This window comes from Quercus robur, chromosome 11, assembly GCF_932294415.1.
Source record: "Quercus robur chromosome 11, dhQueRobu3.1, whole genome shotgun sequence".
Classification (NCBI taxonomy): domain Eukaryota; kingdom Viridiplantae; phylum Streptophyta; class Magnoliopsida; order Fagales; family Fagaceae; genus Quercus; species Quercus robur.
Genome location: NC_065544.1, coordinates 54,629,012 through 54,653,999, shown reverse-complemented (window position 1 = coordinate 54,653,999; position 24,988 = coordinate 54,629,012). Strand labels below are relative to the sequence as shown.

General features: G+C 39.2%; 1 protein-coding gene across 2 annotated transcripts; it reads left to right on the top strand.

Annotated features, from left to right (window-relative positions):
- Nucleotides 1-10,182: 10,182 nt before the first annotated feature.
- On the top strand, nt 10,183-16,525 carry LOC126704619 (lysM domain-containing GPI-anchored protein 2). Of its 2 annotated transcripts, none has more exons than XM_050403655.1 (4): nt 10,183-10,989; nt 15,242-15,362; nt 15,473-15,675; nt 16,217-16,525. In XM_050403655.1, the coding sequence occupies exons 1-4, from the start codon at nt 10,329-10,331 to the stop codon at nt 16,342-16,344; spliced, it is 1,113 nt and encodes a 370-aa protein (XP_050259612.1). In that variant the 5' UTR covers nt 10,183-10,328; the 3' UTR covers nt 16,345-16,525. The 2 variants fall into 2 exon arrangements, with proteins under 2 accessions (XP_050259612.1, XP_050259613.1); XM_050403656.1 differs by lacking the exon at nt 10,183-10,989 and adding an exon at nt 12,230-13,018.
- Nucleotides 16,526-24,988: the final 8,463 nt, after the last annotated feature.

Genomic DNA, 24,988 nt, shown 5'->3' with positions numbered 1-24,988 from the left:
TTTCGATGTTTGTTTTGTTTGTTTGTTTTTGTTTTGTGTGTGTGTGTGTTGAGAAGGATCCATCACCTCATTGTAAGTGACCTATTGCCTATTGGATTACATGATCGATTTCACTTATAATTCATTTCATTTTATGATCGACAAGATGCTTCTCCTTTAGTAAGTTTTTAAAATATTTATTGGTGTATAGTTTCCCCTCTTTTGTGCCCTATTAGGCTTGCAATTGCAACTCTCATTGAATTAAGAGGGTAAGAACAAGACATGAAATACCACAAAAGATATCATTACTGCCCAGTTATTACTTAATCCTAGTGATGAACCAAATGGGGGTGACTTAAGAAAGACGTAATTATTGTGAGAAAAGCACAGGATTTCCAAGGAATAGAACTAGAGAAGCACTGAACTTGCAGAAAACTAATGATGACTTATACTTTTTGGCTGGGTTGATGATAAGATGATCTTCCAATACCATGTATAATATTCACAACCTCACGGCGCAACAACAGGAACAATAATTTGAGAAAGAAAAAAAGTTGTTCATAGTCATGGTCATTGTTGGAGCTACAAGAAGTTTCTATTTATTTAGTAATAGTGTTCAAGCGAGCAAGTCAATTGGCATCTTTATTCATTATCGTCATTTTGGAGTGGTGACTCTTTCCCATCTTATCATCATTTGTGTTCCAAAGTCAAAATTTTCTTATATTTAATTTTCAATGTGACATTCTTGTGCTCACACGATGACCTAATAAAGCAATCATAAACTGGTCAGCCAACTTGGATAAAGGATGTATTCGTTGGTATTAATGCGAAAAAAGTTATTTTAAAAGTTGAAAGTGAGAATTTATACAATGAACAAATAGCTTTAATATTTAAAATGGATCAATTTAACGGTTTATATGTGTTATATATTAAAACTATCAAGGATTGGAGGTAAGTATCTCCAACCAATTGAGTGATAATTTGACAAGACTAACATGTACTTTTAGTCACATGAAATTTTCTTAATAATCAATAACTTGTTTAAATGATTTGACTAATTATATGTGATTTGGTACATGTAAATGATTTTATAAGTAGCCATAAAATAAGTTGAAAAGCTAAAATCTAGTTTGAAGGAAAATTGTGCAACTTGAAATGTGTGTTTAAGAGGTCGGGCTTTTGTGTAATGGCAATTGACAAGTTTCTTCCACTAAAATCTACCAGTCAATGTTTGAGTCCAGGAATTAGTCTAGCTCTTTGAAAAGATCGTATGTAAGGTTGTCTTTCCTTTTCCCAGGCCAACAAAAATTGGAGTCTTTTGCACTAAGTATGACTTTTTTAAAAATTTATGTCTAGGGACTTATTCAAAATTAAGCGTGGCTTCATGTATATTACTAGACTATTCAAATAAAAAAATATTGATGTATTCAAAACTAAGCGTGGCTTCATGTATATTACTAGACTATTCAAATAAAAAAATATTGATGTATAAAATTGTGTAGCTTTAAAAGTTTAGGCGACAATACAAATTATTGATAGATATAAAACATATAATATTAAGTGTGAGATGAACTTTATTCATCACTTATTGATCCTTGCAAAAAAATAATAAAGAAAAAAAAAAGATCCATAGTATTTGATAAGAGTCTTTTTTTTTTTTTTTTTTTTTTTTTTTTTTTTAAGTGTCAAGTTGACACCTTTTTCGAGATTTTTTAGACCTAAAATCACATAAGTGCAAATAAGTGAAGCCTTAAATTAATACATTAAACAAATATGACTTTGATTGAATAAATTGGTCAATAATTGATCTTTGCAATGAATTAATAAATACTAACGTTCAACTTTAGTTAAGCGGATAATCCTCACCTTGAAGCCCAAAAAACATAAACAAAACGCCATCTTGTACGATGTCTATGGGACAAAGCCCGAAGTTTATAAAACCATCAACCATGCATTACGCTTACCCAAAAAATAAAAAAGAAGAAGAAAACAATTATGCATTACTTCATAGGTCATTAATTGGTCTTAAATCCCAATAATATATATATATATATATATATATATATATAGGTAGCACCTCAAAAAAAAAAAAAAAAAAACGTAATTGGTAGAGTTTTTTGAGAAAATAATTGGTAGAATTCATTCTAAAGCTACTACAAGTTTTTTATGTAATAAAATTTGTAATAATCTTTTTAGGAACACATTATTTGTCACAATTTGTGAAAGTAGTCTATTGCAGCTTATAAATAATTAATTTCACATAAATTAGTAGCTTTCACAAAAATTATGTTACTTTCACATGAATTAGTAGCTTTCACAAAAATTATGTTTTTATTTTTTTTTTTTACTAAAACAAAAATTATGTTCTTAGATTAGTTGCTTTCACAGATATTAGACTTCCAGGAATCTCAGATTCTCAATTCTCAATATGTCAATAAAATCTTTTTGCATGACTTGTTAATGTTTATCATAAAATGATAGAAAATTTCTTTTAAGGCAAAGCCACCGCGCTTTTAGATTATCCTTTTATTTTTATTTATTTATTTGTTGAGAGTTCGTTTGTTAACTTAAAAAAAAAAAAATATATATATATATATATATATATATGTGGGGCCCAATAGGTTATGAGCCCAGCTCGCTCGCTTATAGGGAGTCCACAGGCCCCAAACTAAAGGAGGCTAGGGCCCAAGCCCAAAAATAGGGAGCCCGAGGTGGCCCAAAGATACGTCCGAGGACCGCTCAGTCCTCGGAAGACCCAGAATCCCATTGACGAAAGTGGAATACAAGCAAACTTAAAAGATCAGAAAATATCTCAGGGAAATAGTCCTTAATACCCTTCATTGACATGACACCGCACCTAACAGAGCTGGATTCTTAGGCTTTATGGACCATCTCCCACAATTTCGGGATTAGACTGATGGGACAAATCTCTGTCCTGGAAAAGTCGACCCTACACGTGGACGGGGGATAATGAACGTAGGCTAGTATAAAAGAAAACGCAAGGTAACAAAGTGGGGGGGGATCCATCTCACTTCCTAAGAAAGACTCCAGGAAGGAGAATGCCCGGAAAGTATATACGCTCCACCAGGGATAACCCATCGACGGGTAACCGGAGAATACATTAGTGCTCCTCGGACATGATCCGAGGAGCCCAATCCCTCAATCCATAAAGTTAATGGCTTAGATAACCGGACTAAAGCCTTTTCCAGTCCAGGTTTGTCTAATGTCCGGCCTGTACTAACGTCCCGTGACCCAACTCCAGCCTTTCAAGCACACTCTCTACAAAATTTATTGTGAGGAATCCATCACGCGCGAGCCCAACGTCGTCGTTGGGCCGCTTGAGAATCGTGTCCCTACAATTGACGCCGTCTGTGGGAAGGCTTGCGCGTTGGCACGGGTGGCGCATGAGTCAGCTTTCCAGTAAGCAGAGATTCACGAGTCTTTTCCCATCTCCGGAGACGTACAGTTGTTGCTCCGCCATAAGCCTCTGCTAGGGGCTACGCCTTGCACTGCTAACGGAGCGGGCAGCTCTAGGGGTTTCCGGCCTCGAGCCAACTCCTCCCTCCCTGGCCTAGGGGCCTACCTTCGAAAAATAAATCAGTATAGAGAAAAGACTACTTAACAAAGAAGACATCTTAAAAGTTTTGGACAGAACCAAGGCATTGCATGGTTCTCGGACTCAAGCCTATGGGGAAACCAAATACAAAAAAGTTTTGGACAGAATCAAGGCATTGCATGGTCCTCGGACTCAAGCCTATAGGGAAACCAAATACAAAAAAGTTTTGGACAGAACCAAGGCATTGCATGGTCCTCGGACTCAAGCCTATGGGGAAACCAAATACAAAAAGTTTTGGACAGAACCAAGGCATTGCATGGTCCTCGGACTCAAGCCTATGGGGAAACCAAATACAAAAAAAAAGTTTTGGACAGAACCAAGGCATTGCATGGTCCTCGGACTCAAGCCTATGGGGAAACCAAATACAAAAAAGTTTTGGACAGAACCAAGGCATTGCATGGTCCTCGGACTCAAGCCTATGGGGAAACCAAATACAAAAAGTTTTGGACAGAACCAAGGCATTGCATGGTCCTCGGACTCAAGCCTATGGGGAAACCAAATACAAAAAAAGTTTTGGACAGAACCAAGGCATTGCATGGTCCTCGGACTCAAGCCTATGGGGAAACCAAATACAAAAAGTTTTGGACAGAACCAAGGCATTGCATGGTCCTCGGACTCAAGCCTATGGGGAAACCAAATACAAAAAAAAATTTTGGACAGAACCAAGGCATTGCATGGTCCTCGGACTCAAGCCTATGGGGAAACCAAATACAAAAAGTTTTGGACAGAACCAAGGCATTGCATGGTCCTCGGACTCAAGCCTATGGGGAAACCAAATACAAAAAAGTTTTGGACAGAACCAAGGCATTGCATGGTCCTCGGACTCAAGCCTATGGGGAAACCAAGTACACAGAAGCACCATCGGAGTCCCCTACTTCCCAGTCGATTGTTCGGATGGATTATTTAGAGATTATCAGCCTTAGACGGTGTTCACACGCTTATCACAGAATATTCGACTGTTATCCCGGTTAGTTTCCTAAGTCTGATTTACTATGAATTATCGATATAATGCCTGGTAGTATTGATAAATTGGAGTTAGTTAGATTATGTTTCAAGCTATTTTGCTCTAAATATTCTGAAAGAAACACACGCATGGGGCACACTCACTCACAGAGTAGTGTAGTCAAAGGAACAGCATCCAAAAAAAGTGAAGAAATTTCCATTATCACTAAAACAAAGAAATAGTACAGCGTACAATGAAAAGCTGGAATCAGTTTGCGTCAAAGCTCATTACATAACCGAAAGGAAAGGAAGATACAAGAGAATAAAATGAAGCTGAGGAAGTAGATCAGAGGAGAGGTTGGCTACAGCTCCAAGACCTTGTTCTTCCTCAATGCTTTCGCATGCCCACAACTCAAACAGCAGAAGAGACCCAACTTGAGCCTGACACCGTTGAAGGAAAGGTGCAGGAAGTTGGAGGTTGTGGGCCTTTCTCTAAATATACGCCTGCCGCAAAGCAGAGGCGCTAATGGCGAAAAATCTTTCTTCTGCCATACCAAAATTCTGGCATGGACAGAACCTGCTTCGGATTTTGACTAAAAGAGGGAGAGATCCCCTTCCCCTTCGGTCGAAATGGAGTGCTCTCCTGAACTTATGCTTCCTGTGCCCATACCTTACTACTTTGAGTCTCATGAGGACACGGTGCTTCTGCGGCGGAGAGAGTTCTTTCTTCCCAACCCTTGCCTTAAACATGTTATGCTAAGGGAGGAGAGCTCCGGATATGGAAGCTGTGATGTGGGAGAAAACTGAAGGATTTATGCGTACATAAAGCAACTTTCTCTCCCTCCCCTTTATTTGAAAAGACAAGGTGATAGCAGTCAACTCACGCGGCGTCCCAAGGAACGCTACAGACAAAACAGTTCTGGCTCAACTTCCAACATCAACTGCAACCACAAGATTAAAGAGCCTCGTAAAGGCGTACCTCGGTCACTGTGACATCAGAGAGTACCACGTGGCCAGAAGTTGCAGAAATATCTCTTAATTCATGGGCTAAGTGGATTCGTGGCCCCGGGCCCGCTTTGCGTGAGGGCCCAGGTACTGTGGCCCACGCCGAGCAATGGCCGTGGCCGAGGACAACCCCTGTTCGGCGCCTTGGGAAATGCCTTATGAAAGGGAGAATCTGAACTCATAGAGTCTTGGACAGAACCTAGGACTTGCATGGTCCTCGAACTCAAGCCTATGGGAAAACCAAGTACGAAAAAGATATCTTATAAGTTTTGGACAGAACCTAGGACTTGCATGGTCCTCGGACTCAAGCCTAGAGGGAAACCAAGAACATAAAAAAGATATCTTATAAGTCTTGGACAGAACCTAGGACTTGCATGGCCCTCGGACTCAAGCCTATGGGGAAACCGAGCACCTAAAAGAAAAAGTATACGTTCTAAACAAAACCCTGGCTGTGCGAAGTCCTCGGACTCAGGCCTTTTGGGAAATCAACTACTCGGATGGAGAAGTTTCTTGGTTTAAATACTGGAAAAGGTTAAGGCCAGTGTGTTAAGAACATGGCGTAACAAACCGATGATCGTTAGCCTAAGGAAATTACTCATTGAAAGGGTGACATGTCCTCGGACAATTACTTCTTACACCTTATCAAGCACTTAGTCCCCATCGCGACTAATGTTAAGGTAAGTCTCGTTCCTCACTGGTCGGATTGTTATGTCGAATAATAATTCTGTTAAAGTTATTATGGCGTCTTTTTATTAGCAAGTATTTCGGCCTTTGTTGTCATTGGTTCAAATGCTATACTACTGTGCCGAGCAGAACTTGCAAATTTATTAAAACATATAAACAGAACATGCGAAATAGAATAACAGTAACTTTTATTAATATAAAAAAATTATTATTACAACGTACAAGGAAGGGCTTACACAAGCCTATACAAAAATGAACTGCCGAAGCAGTAATAACATCCGTAATACAGATAAGTAAACCGCCAGGTGTCTTCTGAAAGCGCCTTCAAAGTCTCTCTGAAATCTTTGCCTCAGTACTGCTCATATCAGGATAAGAACCTTTTACAGAGAAGAAGGAGGAGAAGAAGAGGGAAGCAATGAAAAGAAAGTAAAAGGAGCAAAAGAGGGAGAAGGGGAGCCATATTAGGTATGCTCATGAGAGAGCGGATGGAGATGACAAGGGAGGTTTTCGACTCAGTCACACCGGAAGTGAGGTGTGACGAGTTCCTGCTTCGGATTTTGGCTAAAAGAATGGGGAGGCAAATCTTGAGTCTCCGCCATCCTTGCCCTGACCGAGCCATCTCAAGTTTTGTTAGGACATGGCGTTTCTGAGAAAGGAAGGATTTATTCATGGTTGACTATTATGGAGGATGTATTATTGGATAAGGAATAACCAGACGGAAGAAATGAACTATGAGAAGGGCTTGAGGGATTCAGATATGAGAGAATCACCTTTTGTCCTCTCTCTTTATATAGGGGAGTAAGACGAGGGTGCGTAACACGTTCTGATCCCCAAGGAAATCTGCGAATAAATGTGCATCCGTTTCATTCCCCCACGCTATCAGTAACCGTTAGGTTGGGGAGGTCTCGTAAAAGGAAGATATTAAAGGCGTGCTACGGATAACCAAACGGAATAAGCGCATCACGCGTAAATCGAGGGAAATACCTTGTAAACCGACGCATTCCTCGTGGAGGTGAAGAGTCGCCAACGTTGATCAAGGGCCGAATTAAATGAGCCGCAGTTAAGGCTCGGTATTACCAAAACCCACCTTTCCAACCAAGACGTTGGACAGCAGGGTTTTGAGGGGCTATTGTGGGGCCCAATAGTTTATGGGCCCGGCTCGCTCGCTTATAGGGAGTCCACAGGCCCCAAACTAAAGGAGGCCAGGGCCCAAGCCCAAAAATAGGGAGCCCGAGGTGGCCCAAAGATACGTCCGAGGACCGCTCAGTCCTCGGAAGACCCAGAATCCCATTGACGAAAGTGGAATACAAGCAAACTTAAAAGATCAGAAAATATCTCAGGGAAATAGTCCTTAATACCCTTCATGACATGACACCGCACCTAACAGAGCCGGATTCTTAGGCTTTATGGACCATCTCCCACAATTTCGGGATTAGACTGATGGGACAAATCTCTGTCCTGGAAAAGTCGACCCTACACGTGGACGGGGGATAATGAACGTAGGCTAGTATAAAAGAAAACTCAAGGTAACAAAGTGGGGGGGGATCCATCTCACTTCCTAAGAAAGACTCCAGGAAGGAGAATGCCCGGAAAGTATATACGCTCCACCAGGGATAACCCATCGACGGGTAACCGGAGAATACATTAGTGCTCCTCGGACATGATCCGAGGAGCCCAATCCCTCAATCCATAAAGTTAATGGCTTAGATAACCGGACTAAAGCCTTTTCCAGTCCAGGTTTTTCTAATGTCCGGCCTGTACTAACGTCCCGTGACCCAACTCCAGCCTTTCAAGCCCACTCTCTACAAAATTTATTGTGAGGGATCCATCACGCGCGAGCCCAACGTTGTCGTTGGGCCGCTTGAGAATCGTGTCCCTACAATATATATATATATATGATGCCGAAAACATAGATAGATGAATAAGCCAAAAAAAAAAAATTATTTCTTGGTGAAGAAAGTGTAAATTTAAATTTGGAAGATATAATCAATTTTTATAAATAGATTTTGAATAACAGATATTATAATCCTCTTAAAATTTCTGGAAAAAGTAAAAAGAAAGAAGGTAAATGTCTAATTGAGAATGCCATGAGTTTTTTAGGGTCTCAAACTCATTCACAACAGATATTACATTCTCGTATATATCATTGAAGGTAAATGAATAAATGATCATGCTAACAGGTGCTCTTAGAGCAGTTTTTAATAAACCATTTTAGAAAAATTTTGATATTACTTATTATAAAAAGCCCTTAAAACAATTAATTAATTATTTTTATTACTAAAAAGGCTTTATAAATCAATACTTTTTAGGTATCCGTTAACAATTTCTATACATAAATCTAGAACTTATTCTTTTTCCATAAAAAGTAATAGTGTTTATTCTATTTTAAGATTAAGCAAATGAATATAAGCTATACCAAATGTAATACAATATAACAAAAGGAAAATCAAACTATTGACCAATAAGATTTGGAAACTTTTACAAACAAAATTATATCAAGAAATTGCGGTGGAAGTGGAATTATGTTTGAATATTGAAAAGTTGAAAACTAATGAAAATGCCCATTTATTAGTCCATAGGGGATCTCTTGTAATGGATTTGAGCATATTCCCTTGACCCATTAATTCTTTAGTGTGTCACTAGGAAAAATGAAGATGGGTGGGATCTAAATCATCACTGTTTTTTTTGGATAATAAAGTTGATAATATTAACTTAGAAGAGAAATTGTTGTGGAAATACTAAATAGTAGTACCTGTTTTTTTTTTTTTTTTAGGAAAAAAATAGTAGTACCTGTTTATATCAAAGAAAGTGCCTGAGAAAATGTTTTTGTTAATAAACTAGTTATAATAAAAATACCATTACTTTAATATTAACTGAGAGACCCAGTTCACACGCATCACAGCATCAGTTTGGTTTGGGGATGAGTCCGTTGACCTGTCAACCATTCAAAGTCAGAAAAAACACAATTCCGTGTGTGACTTTGACCGCAGTGCAAAGTGTCCTTCTTGTTACGCTGTCCTAACTTAATGGTTTGTGTGATTAGGATTGAGAATGATACAGCTCATTCTCCTCACAATTTCTTATTTCTTTTTCTATTTTTTTTCTCAGTTTTTAACTTTTTAATGGAACTAAAAATAGTGTCATTAATAGGTTAATACAATAATGAAAAACTTTTATTTTGTTCTAATAGTAATAGATAAGTTTATTTTAGTTGATTAAGAGATTTGAAAAATAAAAAAATTAATTAATATTTTAATCTGGTATTGAAGGACAATTATAATGAATGAATGCTATAAACTAAACTCATTTTCATGCTGGGATTTTGTTTTCGTCATTAGAGATGTAAATATTTTGTCTCGTAAATTTGCTTGTTGAACCGTCTCTCGTAGTTGCATATAAATCTCTTCTCTTTTGAGTTTTTCTCTTGAAGTTAGATATGAAAAAAGTGAAGGAGTCTTTTTCCTTTCTTCTTAATATATATGTTTATTAATACAATCGAGGGGCGTGGTTTAGTGGTCTTTGACGGTGCACAAGTTGCACTGAGTGTGAGGTCCAAGGTTCAAGTTTGAATATGGAACTACTTGGATTACTTTCCTCAGCAGTTCGAGATTCACTAGTATCTCTCATAGGACTGGGAAGTTGTGTTTCATCGTGGTCCCCTTGCACTCTAACAAGGTCCCGGACCCAGCAGATAGGGTACTATAATGGTCACGTAAGATTGTCACGATGATTGCCCCTACCCATTTTGGTTCATAAAAAAAAAAAAAGTTTATTAATAAATATATATAAACTAAAATTGAGTACTATAAGAAAATTCACTCTATCTATTAAAAAAAAAAAATTACACAAAAACAAAAGAAGAGTTATCTAAAAAGTTAGCTCTAAAAAAAAAGAAAAAAGTAGAAGAAATAGTTAACATTTAAGCCATGCTGGTCCTCACCTCAACAAGACCCATAAACAAAACAAAAGAGACAGCTTGAAAGATAAGAAACTTTGTATTCCATTCTATTCCAACTTCCCCACTTCAAAGTTCTCATTTCCAAGTCTTCGCACAGTATTCTCAAAACAAACCTCAAAGCTAGAGCGCTGAAGAGAGAGAGAGATGGGTTATGCTAAAGTGTTGGTGGGTGTACTCTTCTTGTTCATCGCTGTAGCCACCACATCAGCGGCTTTCACGTGCACCACCAACACCACCACCACCACAAACTCCACGTGTCGCTCTCTGATTGACTACGTGCCCTTAAACAACACCAACCTCTCCGCCGTCCAATCCCTCTTCCAAATCAAGAGATTCCACGACCTCTTAGGAGCCAACGACTTCTCCAACTCCACGTCACCAAACCAGACCCTACCAGCGAAGCAGAGGATCAAAATCCCCTTCTCTTGCCGCTGTGAAAACGGGACAGGTGTCAGCGACAAACCCCCCGTGTACACGGTGAAAGAAGGCGACGTCGGGCTGTACAATATCACTTCCTTCACTTTCTCAAACGTAGTAACGTACCAGGAAATCGCTGAGTTCAATAGGTTACCTGATCCGAACAAGATTACGGTCGGGCAAAAACTGTCGATCCCACTGCCTTGTAGCTGTGATGAAGTGGAGGGTGTTGAGGTCGTTCATTATGGACACGTGGTTGAATCTGGGAGCTCGGTGGAAAAGATTGCTACGGAGTATGGGACCACACCGGCTATTTTGTTGAAGCTCAATGGGATGGCTAATGCTAGTCAGCTTCAGGCCGATCAAGTTCTTGATGTTCCCCTCAGAGGTTTTTACCTTTTACCTTTTTACCATTATTATGTTTTGCACAACTTTTCTCTTTACTCATCTTTGGATAGATTAGCTTAATTAGTAAAATTTGACGCATGACTTATCTGCATTTTAACATGTTTAGTGCATTTATGCATTTGACACATACTTAACCCAAATAAAGCACCCTAATGTTGAATCTCTCTCACTTTTTTGTTTTTATAAAAAATGGAAATCTATTGCTATCTTTAACTAATGATAAGAGTCAATTATATCTCAAATTTAAATCTCAATGTTATTGATTTATGAAATTCTTGATCATTTTTCATATTTGCTTGAGATGAAAAGTAATGGGTGGTGTAACATAGCATGACTTTTACACACAAAGTCTACTATTGAAACAATATTTTTATTGTATTGTAATCGCAACTGTACGACATTAATAATTATTTCTTGATCTCCTACCTTATCGTCAATGCGACATTTATAATTATAATTATTATTTATCAATCCAACACGTAACACGATCTTGTTTTGGACTTAGGCCTCTGCCCACTGGGCTTGAGGCTGGTGACAAGTCAAAACTCTTGTTAGTGACAAAACATTCTTATTAGTATTTTTCTTGTGAAGTTAAGATATGAGAAAACTTCTTAATATATATGTTTATTAATAAATATATAAACACAATTGAGCGCTATAAGAAAATTCAATCTATCTATAAAGAGGTTTCTCAAAAACAAAAATCTATATATAAAGAGAAAAAAAAAAAAAAATTACCCAACAACAAAAGAAGAGTTGTCTAAAAAATTAGCTCTAAAAAAAAGTAAAAAAACATAAAAAGAATTGAAATAATTGAGTTCACATTTAGGCCATGCTTGTCCTCAACAAAAAACCATAAACAAAACAAAAGACAGTTTGAAAGATGGGCTTGTTTAAAACCATTTTTAGTATTTAAACACTGCAACACATGTTTCTATAACATTTTTTAATCTACATGTATTTTTACAATATTTAAACAACGATACTAGGAGTCCGTTTGATAATATTGTTCTAATAACGATGTTTAAGTATTGTGAAAATATGTGCGAGAGAAAAAGTGTCGTGAAAATTAGCTTTGTATTGTTTAAACAACACAAACAAACAATCCCTAAAAATCACTTAACCAAAGAAACATTGTGATTCCATTCCAACTTCCCACTTCCAAGTTTCCCATTCCAAGTCTCCACTCACTGTCAAAAAAGTCTTCCCATTCATTCATTCTTCTCCACTCTCCCCAATAGTCAGTACCTTATACCCGAAAATTTCTTCTTCTTCTTCTTAAAACCTTATCTATGTTCCTCACACTGTCACACATCACAAACAAACCTCAAAGCTAGAGAGAGAGAGAGAGAGCTAAGGAGTGATGAGTTATGCTAAAGTGTTGGTGGGTGTACTCTTGTTCATCACTCTAGCCACCACATCAACGGCTTTCACGTGCAACACCACCACCGCAAAGTCCACGTGTAACTCTCTGGTTGACTACGTGTCCCCAAACACAACCGTCCTCTCCACCATCCAATCCCTCTTCCAAATCATGAGATTCCACGACCTCTTAGGAGCCAACGGCTTTCCCAACTTCACCTCACCAAACGAGACCCTACAAGCGCAGCAGAGGATCAAAATCCCCTTCACTTGCCGCTGCGAAAACGGGACAGGTGTCAGCGACAGAGCCCCCGTGTACACGGTGAAAAAAGACGACGGGCTGTTCCATATCGCTGCCGAGATTTTCTCAAGATTGGTAACGTACCAGGAAATCGCTGAGTTTAATAATATACCCGATGCGAACAATATTTCGGTCGGGCAAGTGCTGCGGATCCCACTGCCTTGTAGCTGTGATGAAGTGGAGGGTGTTAAGGTCGTTCATTATGCACACGTGGTGCAACCTGGGAGCTCGGTGGATCAGATTGCTACGGAGTTTGGGACTACAACGCCTATTTTGCTGAACCTCAATGGGATGACTAGTGCTACTGATCTTCAGCCCTACCAAGTTCTTGATATTCCTCTCAAAGGTTTTTGCCTTTTACCTCTCGACACCACGCAGCTGGTGTCTTGTGTATTAATGCGCTAAACACGTGTCTGAATCTTAACGTATCCAAATAATGTACTGATGTACTAAACACATACTTAACCCAAATAAAGCACCCTAACGCTGAATCTCTCCAACTTTTTTGTTTTTATAAAAAAGAAATCTATTGCTATATTTAACTAATGGTAAGGGTCAATTTTTGCTCAACTTTTTTCTTTAATCCTCTTTGGATAGATCAGTTTAATTTGTAAAGTTTCTTGTCGAATAAAATAAAATGGACACGACTTGTGTCAAGTGCATTAATATACTAAATACAGTGCACTAAATACGTGTATGAATTCTAACGTATTAGTATCTAGTGACCAGGGCACTAATGCACTAGACACATACTAAAGCACCCTAATGTTGAATCTCTCTCACTTTTCTGTTTTTATAAAAAAGAAATCTTTTGCTATCTTTATTCTTTAGCTAAATGGTAAAAGTCAATTATCATGAAATGGGTATCTTAGATTTAAATCTCAATGTTATTGATTTATAAAATTCTTGATCATTTTTCATATTTGCTTGAGAGGGAAACTAATGGTTGGTGTAACGCATGACTTTTACATACAAGTCTACCATTGAAACAATATTTTATATTGTATTGTAATCGCAACGTTACGTCTTTAATAATTATTTCTTAATCTTATCGTCACTAAGACATTAATAATTATTATTTATCAATCCAACTCGTAACAGGATCTTGTTTTGGACTTAGGCCTCTGCCCACTGGGCATGAGGCCGGTGACGAGTCAAAACTCTTATTAGTGACAAAACATGCTTTATGTGAAGGCATTAACAACTTTAAAAAATTATTAATTTATTATCATCATGTGCATGTCACTTTAAATTAAACTTTAATTTTCCTCAAAAAAAGAATGAAAGAAAGAAGACTTTAGTATTATTGTCATCATGCGCATAATACTTAATTAAATTCCTTAGAATTCTTCTCAAAAAAATTAAAAATTCCTTGGAACTTTTAGTATTGGGCTGTGTTTATTAATTGTCATACACTGTGTTACACACTGTGACTTATAGTCAACACAATGTGTACATTGTGTATAACAAAATTTCCCTTTAATATTTTATATTTATGAGACGACCATGAGGCTTTTCTCAACATATAAAGAAGTGCGAGAAAAAGAAAAAAAAAAAGAAAAAAAAAAGAAAGTTGGGTAACACTTTTTTTTTTTTTTTTTGAGGTAAGGGTAACACTTGTTAAAACTATGAGGAACCTATAAAGTATAGACCTGGAAAAATTGGCTTATATTGAAAATTTGATATTGCAGGAGAAGGTCTAGCAAAAGAAAACCCAATTAAGAATGCATGTTATTGTTTTGGAAAAATGAAATCTTGCTTTCATTAAAAAAGGAAAGAATGTTAGTATGGCCCTTTGGTTACCTATAACCAGTAGATAGAGTTGGTATTGTCAAATCCATTAAGCCCATACAGTCCAAACCAAAGTCCCCTATTATAAGTTAGCAAAAGTGCACTGACTCTTTTTCTCTCACCTATTTGACATAAAATAGGTGGATGAGAATCCACATAGCTTTGGATTCTTTTTTGTGAATAGATTCACTTTTTTTGGATGGTAGCTAATGGTGACAAGTTGCTCCATTATAGTAGTAGGTGCAACTTGTATATATAATTGACTCAATTATTGGAGGTATATGTGTAACTAGCGTAGAAAATGTTCAGGGACATAATTTCTTTTTGTAACTACTAACTTAACCTGTTGCAAATGGTCCATAATAAAAAATTGTGTTAGTTGTGGGATCATATGAAAATGATGTTGCTCTAATTACAATTTACCACCTTAGCATATGTTAAAAAAGTGTCATTGATATTGCTCTAAGCATATTGAATTTGCTTATAAAGTGAGTGTGTATCTATCTATAATTAAGGAGAATGATAATTGGTCCCAGCTCGTCCTCATTTCTCATAGGACTATCATATAACCAGGATCCAATTATATTCCTAATTGCTTTGTATAATCAAGATTCAAATTACTTATAAGACCAATTATATGTCTTAGACTCTTGGTTAATATTACCTTGACTTCTGAATTCTGACAGTGCATGATGTTTTTCTTGAAATTCTTTGTCCTTAGCTTTATTTGGTGTTGTGGATACTGTGAATAAATGATGCTCAAATGTTTTATTTGCAGCTTGTAATTCCAGTGTAAACAGCAGCTCCTTGGACTACCCTTTACTTGTTGCCAATGGCACTTATGTCTACACTGCTAACGATTGTGTGAACTGCAAATGTTCCTCAGCGAACAACTATATGTAAGTGTATGACTGAACGGCTCTTTGATATTGTGTCACTGACTTTCTTCCCTTTGTGTTTGCGAGTTTTTCAAGTTTCTAAATTTATGTCGTTTTGCTTGTGCGGCCAGACTACAATGTGAGGCTTCTGTACTGAAACCATCATCCAAAACCTGGTCAACTTGCCCTGCAATGCATTGTAATGGTACAAGCAGTCTATATCTTGGCAATGTCACAACTTCGACAAATTGTAACCAAACTTTCTGTGCCTATTCCGGTTTCACTAACAAAGACATTTTTACAACCCTTGCCACTGAGTCCACTTGTCCTGCAGGTTGGTACAAATTACTATAACTTTGTTGCAATGCTTTGATTTTTGTATGTTTAGTATTTTCATATTACCCAAATACATATATTGGCCATCTCGCCATCTAGGAATTCATTTTAAGAGGTCATTAGTGGTCAGTAAATGTTTTGGTTGAGCCAGAATTTGAGCCCAGGGGACAAAATTTATAACAAACACACATGACATGTGTTATGTATATATAGGAAAGCGCACGCGCACACACTAATCTTGATAATAAAAAGTCATTCATGTGAATACCAAATGTTATTTTAATATAAAGTAATAATAAAAAAAATAAAAAACTTTGATGTTTGCAAGATAAGAAATGACAACCAGTTCTCTCTAACACTGATATCTTCTCTGGCTGTTGTATGAAATAATAGTACGTAGCATAATCGTCCAAACTTTTTATGATGCTAACATGTTTAAACAGTTGATCATGACAAATCGAAATTTATGCTATGTGATATGCATTTCTTTCACTTATAAACAATTGTAATTATCAACTAAATACCGTTATTTTTCATAGGTGGACCAACTGGCTCACCAACTAGCTCACCAGGTTCTGATGCTTCTAAGACTGGTATGCAAGGTTTTAGATGGAACTTTCTTTTCATCTCTATTCAGTTGATCTTCCTTTGTTTTACTCTTTCCTAGTGAGATGGAGAGTGTATTTCTATGGTTTTATCCACTCTCATTTTACCATTCGAGGAAAAGAACAGACAATTGAGATGTAGAGCATCACTTTTGATTAATTTGGTGGATGAGAATAAACTTATTGCATTCACAAGTGGAAAATGAAAGTTTTTTACTTGGAGAGTTATCTCTAAGCCATCAAGATGACACTTGCATACTGTGGATACCAGATCTATGCCTTGTCCATATTTTTCATTATGTATTTCTGTTTATCAGAACCTGGTTTGAGATGAAAAATTTTGGAACCTAAAGGAGGCAGGAAATGTAGGCTTTTTTTGGGAATTGTTGCTCTTGCAAATTACAGTGAAAGTGTTTTTGGAAGTCTACTCAAGGGGGAAACACTTTTCTGCATAATAAAAAGGGGAAAAAAAAAAAAAAAAAGGAAAAAAGAGGAGAGATTATGACCCTTTTAACATTAATAATATTTTTTCAACTTATCGCCAGTAATCTGTTGGGAGAATTAGAATTTGATTTAAAATGAGCAAATTTTATAACTAACATACATAGGGCTGTCCAAGGATCCGCCGGAACCGACCCACCCGCTGCCGCCGACCGAACCCGATCCGCCGCCGACCGATCCGACTGCTCCGGCGGTCGGCGACGGTTTTCGTTCTCCAAAATCCGAGATCAACGGGTCGGAGATCGGATCTCTTTTTCTCAAATCCGTGAAAACCGATCCGACCGAGTCATCATTTTCCCAGCGAAAAGGTGTAGATCCGGCGAGTTTTTAGATTTTTTTGGGAAGATTTAAGCTGGATCCGGCGAGATTTCGTTAGATCTAGCCAAGATCTTGCCGAAAATGGTCAAGATCTCGCTGGATCTGGCCGGATTTCCACAGTTTTTCAAAAAAAATTCGCCGGATTTCTGCCTTTTTCATCTTTTCTTCGCCGGTTTCTCGCCGTTTTCCATACAGATCAACCCCGACCGATCCGCCCGAGCTCTGTGGAAGCTCCGACCAGCCCGATCCGATCAACACTTCGGTCGGCGACGGGTTGAAATTTTGAGGACCCGATCTGGTCGGGTCGGTTCCGGGTTGGGCACAAACCCGACCCGGACCGACCCGTGGACAGGCCTAAACATACATATGTTATCATACATGTTATTTATTAGTTTAGGCGACACCCACTTTTAGATATTTATATTCATATTTTTTATTTATTTATTTTTGTTATTCGACCCTTTTGTTGGTCCTTTCTTAAGATGACATTTTTTTAATATTACTATGAGAAGTAAATAATCTCAAGAATATGTAAAGAATGTGTTGCGATAAAAATATAAAATGTTCGTATGAGATAGAATTTATTGGATTATAATTGAATATGGTTAATAGATTGTAATAAAATGTTCACATGCGATTGCAACAAAAACAATTCTTATTTGTTTGGTCTTTTTTTTTTTGGTATAAAATTGAAAACGATATTAAAATATAAAAAATTAAAAAAAAGCTAAATATTAAGAAAATGATTATAAGTTAATTTATGATTTTTATTAATATGAAAAATTATTTTACGGTATCAATGTTTTGGTCAGATAATGTAGCGCTCACTTCAATATCTCTCATAAACATTGACACCCCATGCGACATTGATGGCTTTAATGTACTTGAGTGCACAAAAGTGATATTGTTATTGTGGGGTCTCAATTTGGGGCCCAAGTCCAACAAGTATGGGGTCTTGGTCCAAGAGGCCCAGAAACAATGAATTTGTAGAGAGTGGGCTATAGAACTGGGTCTTAGCGAAGTGGACAATGGCTAAGGTTGGGCTACACAATAATTAGACACAAATAAATCCTGTTAATGTTCATATATTCTCAGTCCGAGGAGATGAGATGGATATTTGCTAGTTCTTGCTCTAAGTCTCCAATTATTTTTCTGTTCCTTTGTTCTCCTCCCCTTTTTTCGGTCTCTTTCCGAATGAGGACTCCCTTCCTTATATAGTCTCCTTGAAGCCATCATGGCCCTACACTTGTTGATTATCTGGACTCTTACTTTAGTGCTTGTCCCATCAGACACTCCCTCCATCATTCTGTGAGTTGTGGTAGTTAAGACAGCACTGTTCACAGGTCTTCTCCACATTAATGCGGCAAAAAAAGTAGTTGCAACGCATTTAATGTGGCAGCTGCAGCCTCTCCTTGGACATCTTACATTTCCTTCTTTGCCACGGGTCTGTGGGACTCGTCCTTGTTACTAACGTCTGTTGGGGTGGGTTCTTTTAGTAAGCAGAGTGCATGTTTGAGCTATACTCATCATGTCTGAGGAGACATTTCTCCTCGAACTGCCCTTTAAGTGTCTTCATGCCCACGAGAACTGGGCTGGGAGCCCTTTTGGCACCCACATCTTCTCCTCAGATGTGGTTGATCTTCCCGTATGGGGCCTAAGGCCCATTGTATGGTTTTGGGCCATTGCCCTTATAGTTACCAATCGTTTTATGTCTACCTCATTGAAATCTAATAATTATTCTAAATTCCACAATATTTAAATTTCACATATTTCTAAAATATGTAATGATTTTTCATATTATATATATATATATATATATATATGATTTAATTGAATATAGACTCTTTGATTTTTTTCACCCAATAATTCACTTGCCACAAAAATTAAAAAAATAAATGGACACATGGCGGAAAATTAGATTCCAATTGAAATCTAATTTAGAATCTAATTGGATTTAGACTCTTTAATTTTCACACTCAATAATTTACATGGCACAAAATTAAAAATTAAATGGGTGGCGCAAAATTGAGAATTCAATTAAAATCTAATTGGATTTTCTCTGAGTTTTAGTTATATGTATATGTGTGGGGAAAATATAAACATAAACATAAATACATAACACATTTACACATATATATACACACACAAATGTGTATTGAGAGAGAGAGAGAGAGAGAGAGAGAGAGAGAGAGAGAGAGAGAGAGAGAGAGAGAGAGAGAGAGAGAGAGAGAGAGAGAGAGAGAGAGAGATGCCCCTTTTACGTTTAATTCCAGCTCCTCCCTTCCTTAGAAAAGTTATTAAAATAATTTTTTTGAACCCATCATGTGGCTATCTTTTAATAAATTTGAGACTATTCAATAAGGAATATTGTAAGGACACGATTCTCAAACGGCCCAGCGATGACGTTGGGCTCGCACGTGAAGGATCCCTCACAATAAGATTTGTAGAGAGTGGGCTTGAAAGGCTAGCGTTTGGTCACGGGGCGTTGGTCCAAACCGGAATTTAGGGAAACTTAGATAAGAAAAGGCTTCAGCCTGGATATCCAAGCCCTTCATCTTTATAACTTGAGGGATTGGACTCCTCGGATCATGTCCGAGGAGCACTAATGTCTTTCTCCGGTTACCTGGCGGTGGGTTTTCCGTGGTGATGTACATATATTGTCCGGGCATTCTCATCCCTGGAGTTTTTCCCAGGAAGTGAGATGGGGATCTCCCCTTCGTTACCTTATGTTTCCTTTTATATTATCCTGCATTTGCTGTCCTTCGTCCACGTGTAGGGTTAACTTTTCCAGGACTGACATTTGTCTCGTCAGTCTAATCCCAGAATTGGTGGGGATGGTAGATAAAGCCTAAGAATCCGGTTCTGTTAGGTATAGAGTCTTATCAGTGAAGGGTATTAAGGACAACTTCCCTGAGATATTTTCTGATCTTTAAAGTTTGCTCGTATACCACTTTCATCAATGAGACTTTGGGTCTGCCGAGGACTAAACTGTCCTCGGCTGCATCTTTGGGCCGCCTTCAGCCTTACATTTTCGAGCTTGGGCCATAATCTTTTTCGGCTTGGGCTTGTGGACTTCCCATGAGCAAGCGGGTCTGCCCCATAAATTACCGGGCCCCACAATAGCCCCTCAAAACCCTGTTGTCCGACCTCATGGTTGGAGAGGGGGGTTTTGATAATACCGAGCCTTTATTATGGCTCATTTAATTCAGCCCTTGACCGACGCGGGCGACTCTTCATCTCCCCAGGGAATGTGCCGGTTTACAAGACGTTCCCTCAATTTACGCGCGATGCGTTTATGCTGTTTGGTTATCCGAAGCATGCCTTTAATCTCTTCCTTTTACGAGACATCCCAGATTCAACGGTTTTGGATGGCGTGGGGGAATGAAATGGGCGTATTTATGTTTGCAGATCTCCTTGGAGATCTGCACACATTAAGTACTCTCCTCTTCGTCCCCTATATAAAGAGAGAAGACAAAGGCTGATTTTCTCATACCTGAGTCCCTCAGATTCCTCCCAGAGTCCGCTTCTTCTTTCTGGTTATACCTTATCTGATAATACGTTCAGCACAGTTGTCAGCCATGAATAAACCATTCCATTCCCAAAAACACCATGTTTTAATAAAGCTCGAGATGACTCGGTCAGGGCAAGGATGGCGGAGACTCAAGATTTGTCTCCCCTTCCTTTTAGCCAAAATCCGAAGCAGGGACTCGTCACATCTCACTTTCGGTGTGACTGAGTCAAAAACATCCATTATCACCACCATCCGCTCTCTCATGAGCATATCTAACATGGCACCAGTGTGTTAGGAGTCAGGACTGGGGCAGGGACTAAATGCCCCTGCTTCTTCCTCTCTTCGTTCACTGGCGCCACCCTTTGCCTCTCTTTCTTCCTTCTCACCTTTTCCCTCTTCTTCTCCTCCTTCTTACTCATGTCCTCCATCTTCTTCTTCCTTCGCGCTCCTCGATGACAAGAGCTTGCTGAAGTGCTTCCATGTGTTCCAATTCTTCTTCATTCTCCTTCATCTTTTTCAAAAGAAGGTTCTTCTCCTGATATGAGCAGTACTGAGGCAGAGATTGGAGAGACTTTGAAGGCGAGTTTAAAAAACATCTGACTGTTTACTTATCTATATTGCGGATGCTATTGTCGCTTTGGCAATTCATTTTTGTATAGGCTTGTTTAAGCCCTTCTTTGTACGTTGTAGTAATTTTTCATATTAATAAAAGTTATTGTTATTCTACTTCGCATGTTCTGTTTATATGTTTTAATAAATTTGCGAGCACTGCTCGGCACAATAGTATAGCATTTGAATTAATGACAACTAAGGCCAAAATACTTGCTAATAAAAAGATGCCACCATAACTTTAATAAAATTATTCGACATGGCAATGCCCGCAAAATGAACAGTTTCCTTAGGCTACTGAATAGGGGGTCAATTTGCCATCATACTAACACTTTCATTAGCCTTAACAATTTACAGTATTCGAGCTGAGGACTTTCCTCATCCGAGTAGTTGGTTTCCCCAAAAGGCTTGAGTCCGAGGACTTTCGCAACGCCTGGGTTCTGTCTAAAACTTGTGTTTTTTCTTTTGCGTACTTGGTTTCCCCATAGGCTTGAGTCCGAGGACCATGCAAGTCCTAGGTTCTGTCCAAAACTTATGTTTTTCTTTTCTTTTGCGTACTTGGTTTCCCAATAGGCTTGAGTCCGAGGACTTTCGCAACGCCTGGGTTCTGTCTAAAACTTGTGTTTTTTCTTTTGCGTACTTGGTTTCCCCATAGGCTTGAGTCCGAGGACCATGCAAGTCCTAGGTTCTGTCCAAAACTTATGTTTTTCTTTTCTTTTGCGTACTTGGTTTCCCCATAGGCTTGAGTCCGAGGACCATGCAAGTCCTAGGTTCTGTCCAAAACTTTTTTGAGTTCAGATTCTCCCCTTCCTCAGGTATTTCACGAGGCGCCGAGTAGGGGTTGTTCTCGGCAATGGCTATTTCTTGGCGTGGGCCATAGTTCCTAGGTCCTCATGCAGAACGGGCCTGGGCCGCGAATTCACTAGGCCCACGAATTAAGAGGTATCTCTGCAGCCTTTGCCCACGCGGTACTCTCTGATGTCCCAATGATCGAGGTGCGCCTTTACGAGACTTCTTTAATCTTGTGGTTGCAGTTGACGTTGGAAGTTGAGCCAGAACTATTTTGTCTGTAGCGTCCCTTGGGATGTTGCGTGAATTAACTGTCACCACCTTATTCCCTTAAATAAATGGGAGAGATAGTTGCTTTCCCTACACACAACCCCTTCAGCTTTCTCCCAAATCACAGCTCCTATACTCAGTGCTGTCCTCCCTTAGCATAACATGTTTGAGGCGAGGATTGGGGAGAAGGAACTCTCTCCGCCACGGAATCGTCGTGTCCTCCTGAGACTAAAAATAGCGAGGTACGGGCACAGGAAGCATAAGTTCAAGAGAATACTCCATTTCGACCGAGGGGAGAGGGTGTCTCTCCCTCTTTTAGTCAAAATCCGAAGCAGGTTCTGTTCATGCCAGAGTTTTGGTGTGTCAGAAGAAAGATTCTCCCCCGTCAGCGCCTCTGCCTTGTGGCGGGCAAATATTTAGAGAAAGCCCCTCAACTTCCAACTCCCTGCACCTTTCCTTCAGCGGTGTCAGGCTCAAATTGGGTTTCTTTTGCTGCCTGAGTCATGGGCATGTAAAAGCATTGAGGAAGAACAAGGTCTTGGAGCAGTAGCCAACCTCTCCTCTGACCCACCTCATCGGCTTTCTCTTATTCTCTGCATCTTCCTACTCAATTATGTAGTGAGCTCTGACATAAGCTGATTCCAGCTTTTCATTGTACGCTGTACTACTTCTTTGTTTTAGTAAAAATAGAAATTTATTTACATGTTTTGAGTACTGATCCTTTGGGCAACATTACTTTGTGAATGGGTGTGCTCCATGTGTGTGTTGCTTCAAGAATATTTAGAGCAAGATACCTTGAAACATAATCTAACTAATTCTAATTTACTAGTACTACTAGGCATTATATCGATAATTCATAATAAATCAAACTTCGGAAACTAACCGGGGTAACAGTTGAATATTCTGTGATAAGCGCGTGAATACCGTCCAAGACTGATAATCTCTAAATAATCCATCCGAGCAGTCGACTGGGAAGCAGAGAACTCCGATTGTGCTTCTGTGTACTTGGTTTCCCCATAGGCTTGAGTCCGAGGACCATGCGAGGCCTTGGTTCCGTCCAAAACTTATGGTTTTTCTTTTGTGTACTTGGTTTCCCCATAAGCTTGAGTCCGAGGACCATGCAAGGCCTTGGTTCTGTCCAAAACTTGTGGTTTTTCTTTTGTGTAATTGGTTTCCCCATAGGCTTGGGTCCGAGGACCATGCAAGGCCTTGGTTCTGTGCAAAACTTGTGGTTTTTCTTTTGTATACTTGGTTTCCCCATAGGCTTGGGTCCGAGGACCATGCAAGGCCTTGGTTCTGTCCAAAACTTGTGGTTTTTCTTTTGTGTACTTGGTTTCCCCATAGGCTTGGGTCCGAGGACCATACAAGGCCTTGGTTCTGTCCAAAACTTGTAAGATACCTTTTTTGTACTTGGTTTCCCCATAGGCTTGGGTCCGAGGACCATACAAGGCCTTGGTTCTGTCCAAAACTTGTAAGATATCTTTTTTGTACTTGGTTTCCCCATAGGCTTGGGTCCGAGGACCATGTAAGGCCTTGGTTCTGTCCAAAACTTGTAAGATATCTTTTTTGTACTTGGTTTCCCCATAGGCTTGGATCCGAGGACCATGCAAGGCCTTGGTTCTGTCCAAAACTTGTAAGATACCTTTTTTGTTCTTGGTTTCCCCATAGGCTTGGGTCCGAGGACCATGCAAGGCCTTGGTTCTGTCCAAAACTTGTAAGATATCTTTTTTGTACTTGGTTTCCCCATAGGCTTGGGTCCGAGGACCATGCAAGGCCTTGGTTCTGTCCAAAACTTGTAAGATACCTTTTTTGTACTTGGTTTCCCCATAGGCTTGGGTCCGAGGACCATGCAAGGCCTTGGTTCTGTCCAAAACTTGTAAGATACCTTTTTTGTACTTGGTTTCCCCATAGGCTTGGGTCCGAGGACCATGCAAGGCCTTGGTTCTGTCCAAAACTTGTAAGATATCTTTTTTGTACTTGGTTTCCCCATAGGTTTGGGTCCGAGGACCATGCAAGGCCTTGGTTCTGTCCAAAACTTGTAAGATATCTTTTTAATTAACTTTTTCTCTATACTTATTTATTTTTCGAAGGTTAACCCCTAGGCCAGGGAGGGGAGAGTTGGCTTGAGGCCGGAAGCCCCTAGAGCTGCCCGCGCCGTTAGCAGTGCAAGGCGTAGCCCCTAGCATAAGCTTATGTCAGAGTAACAACTGCACGTCGCCGGAGATGGGAAAAACTCGCGAATCTCTGCTTGCTAGAGAGTTGACTCATGCGCCACCCGTACCAACGCGCAAGCCTCCCACAAACGGCGCCAATTGTAAGGACACGATTCTCAAACGGCCCAGCGATGACGTTGGGCTCGCACGTGAAGGATCCCTCACAATAAGATTTGTAGAGAGTGGGCTTGAAAGGCTAGCGTTTGGTCACGGGGCGTTGGTCCAAACCGGACTTTAGGGAAACTCAGATAAGAAAAGGCTTCAGCCTGGATATCCAAGCCCTTCATCTTTATAACTTGAGGGATTGGACTCCTCGGATCATGTCCGAGGAGCACTAATGTCTTTCTCCGGTTACCCGGCGGTGGGTTTTCCGTGGTGATGTACATATATTGTCCGGGCATTCTCATCTCTGGAGTTTTTCCCAGGAAGTGAGATGGAGATCTCCCCTTCGTTACCTTATGTTTCCTTTTATATTATCCTGCATTTGCTGTCCTT

Bases quoted from the DNA above. Each gene is read 5' to 3' on its own strand.
- LOC126704619 (XM_050403655.1), top strand. From the start codon at position 10,329: ATGGGTTATGCTAAAGTGTTGGTGGGTGTACTCTTCTTGTTCATCGCT. The intron at 15,363-15,472 runs GTAAGTGTATGA...TTGTGCGGCCAG, and splicing joins TCCTCAGCGAACAACTATAT to ACTACAATGTGAGGCTTCTG. The intron at 15,676-16,216 runs GTTGGTACAAAT...TATTTTTCATAG, and splicing joins TGAGTCCACTTGTCCTGCAG to GTGGACCAACTGGCTCACCA.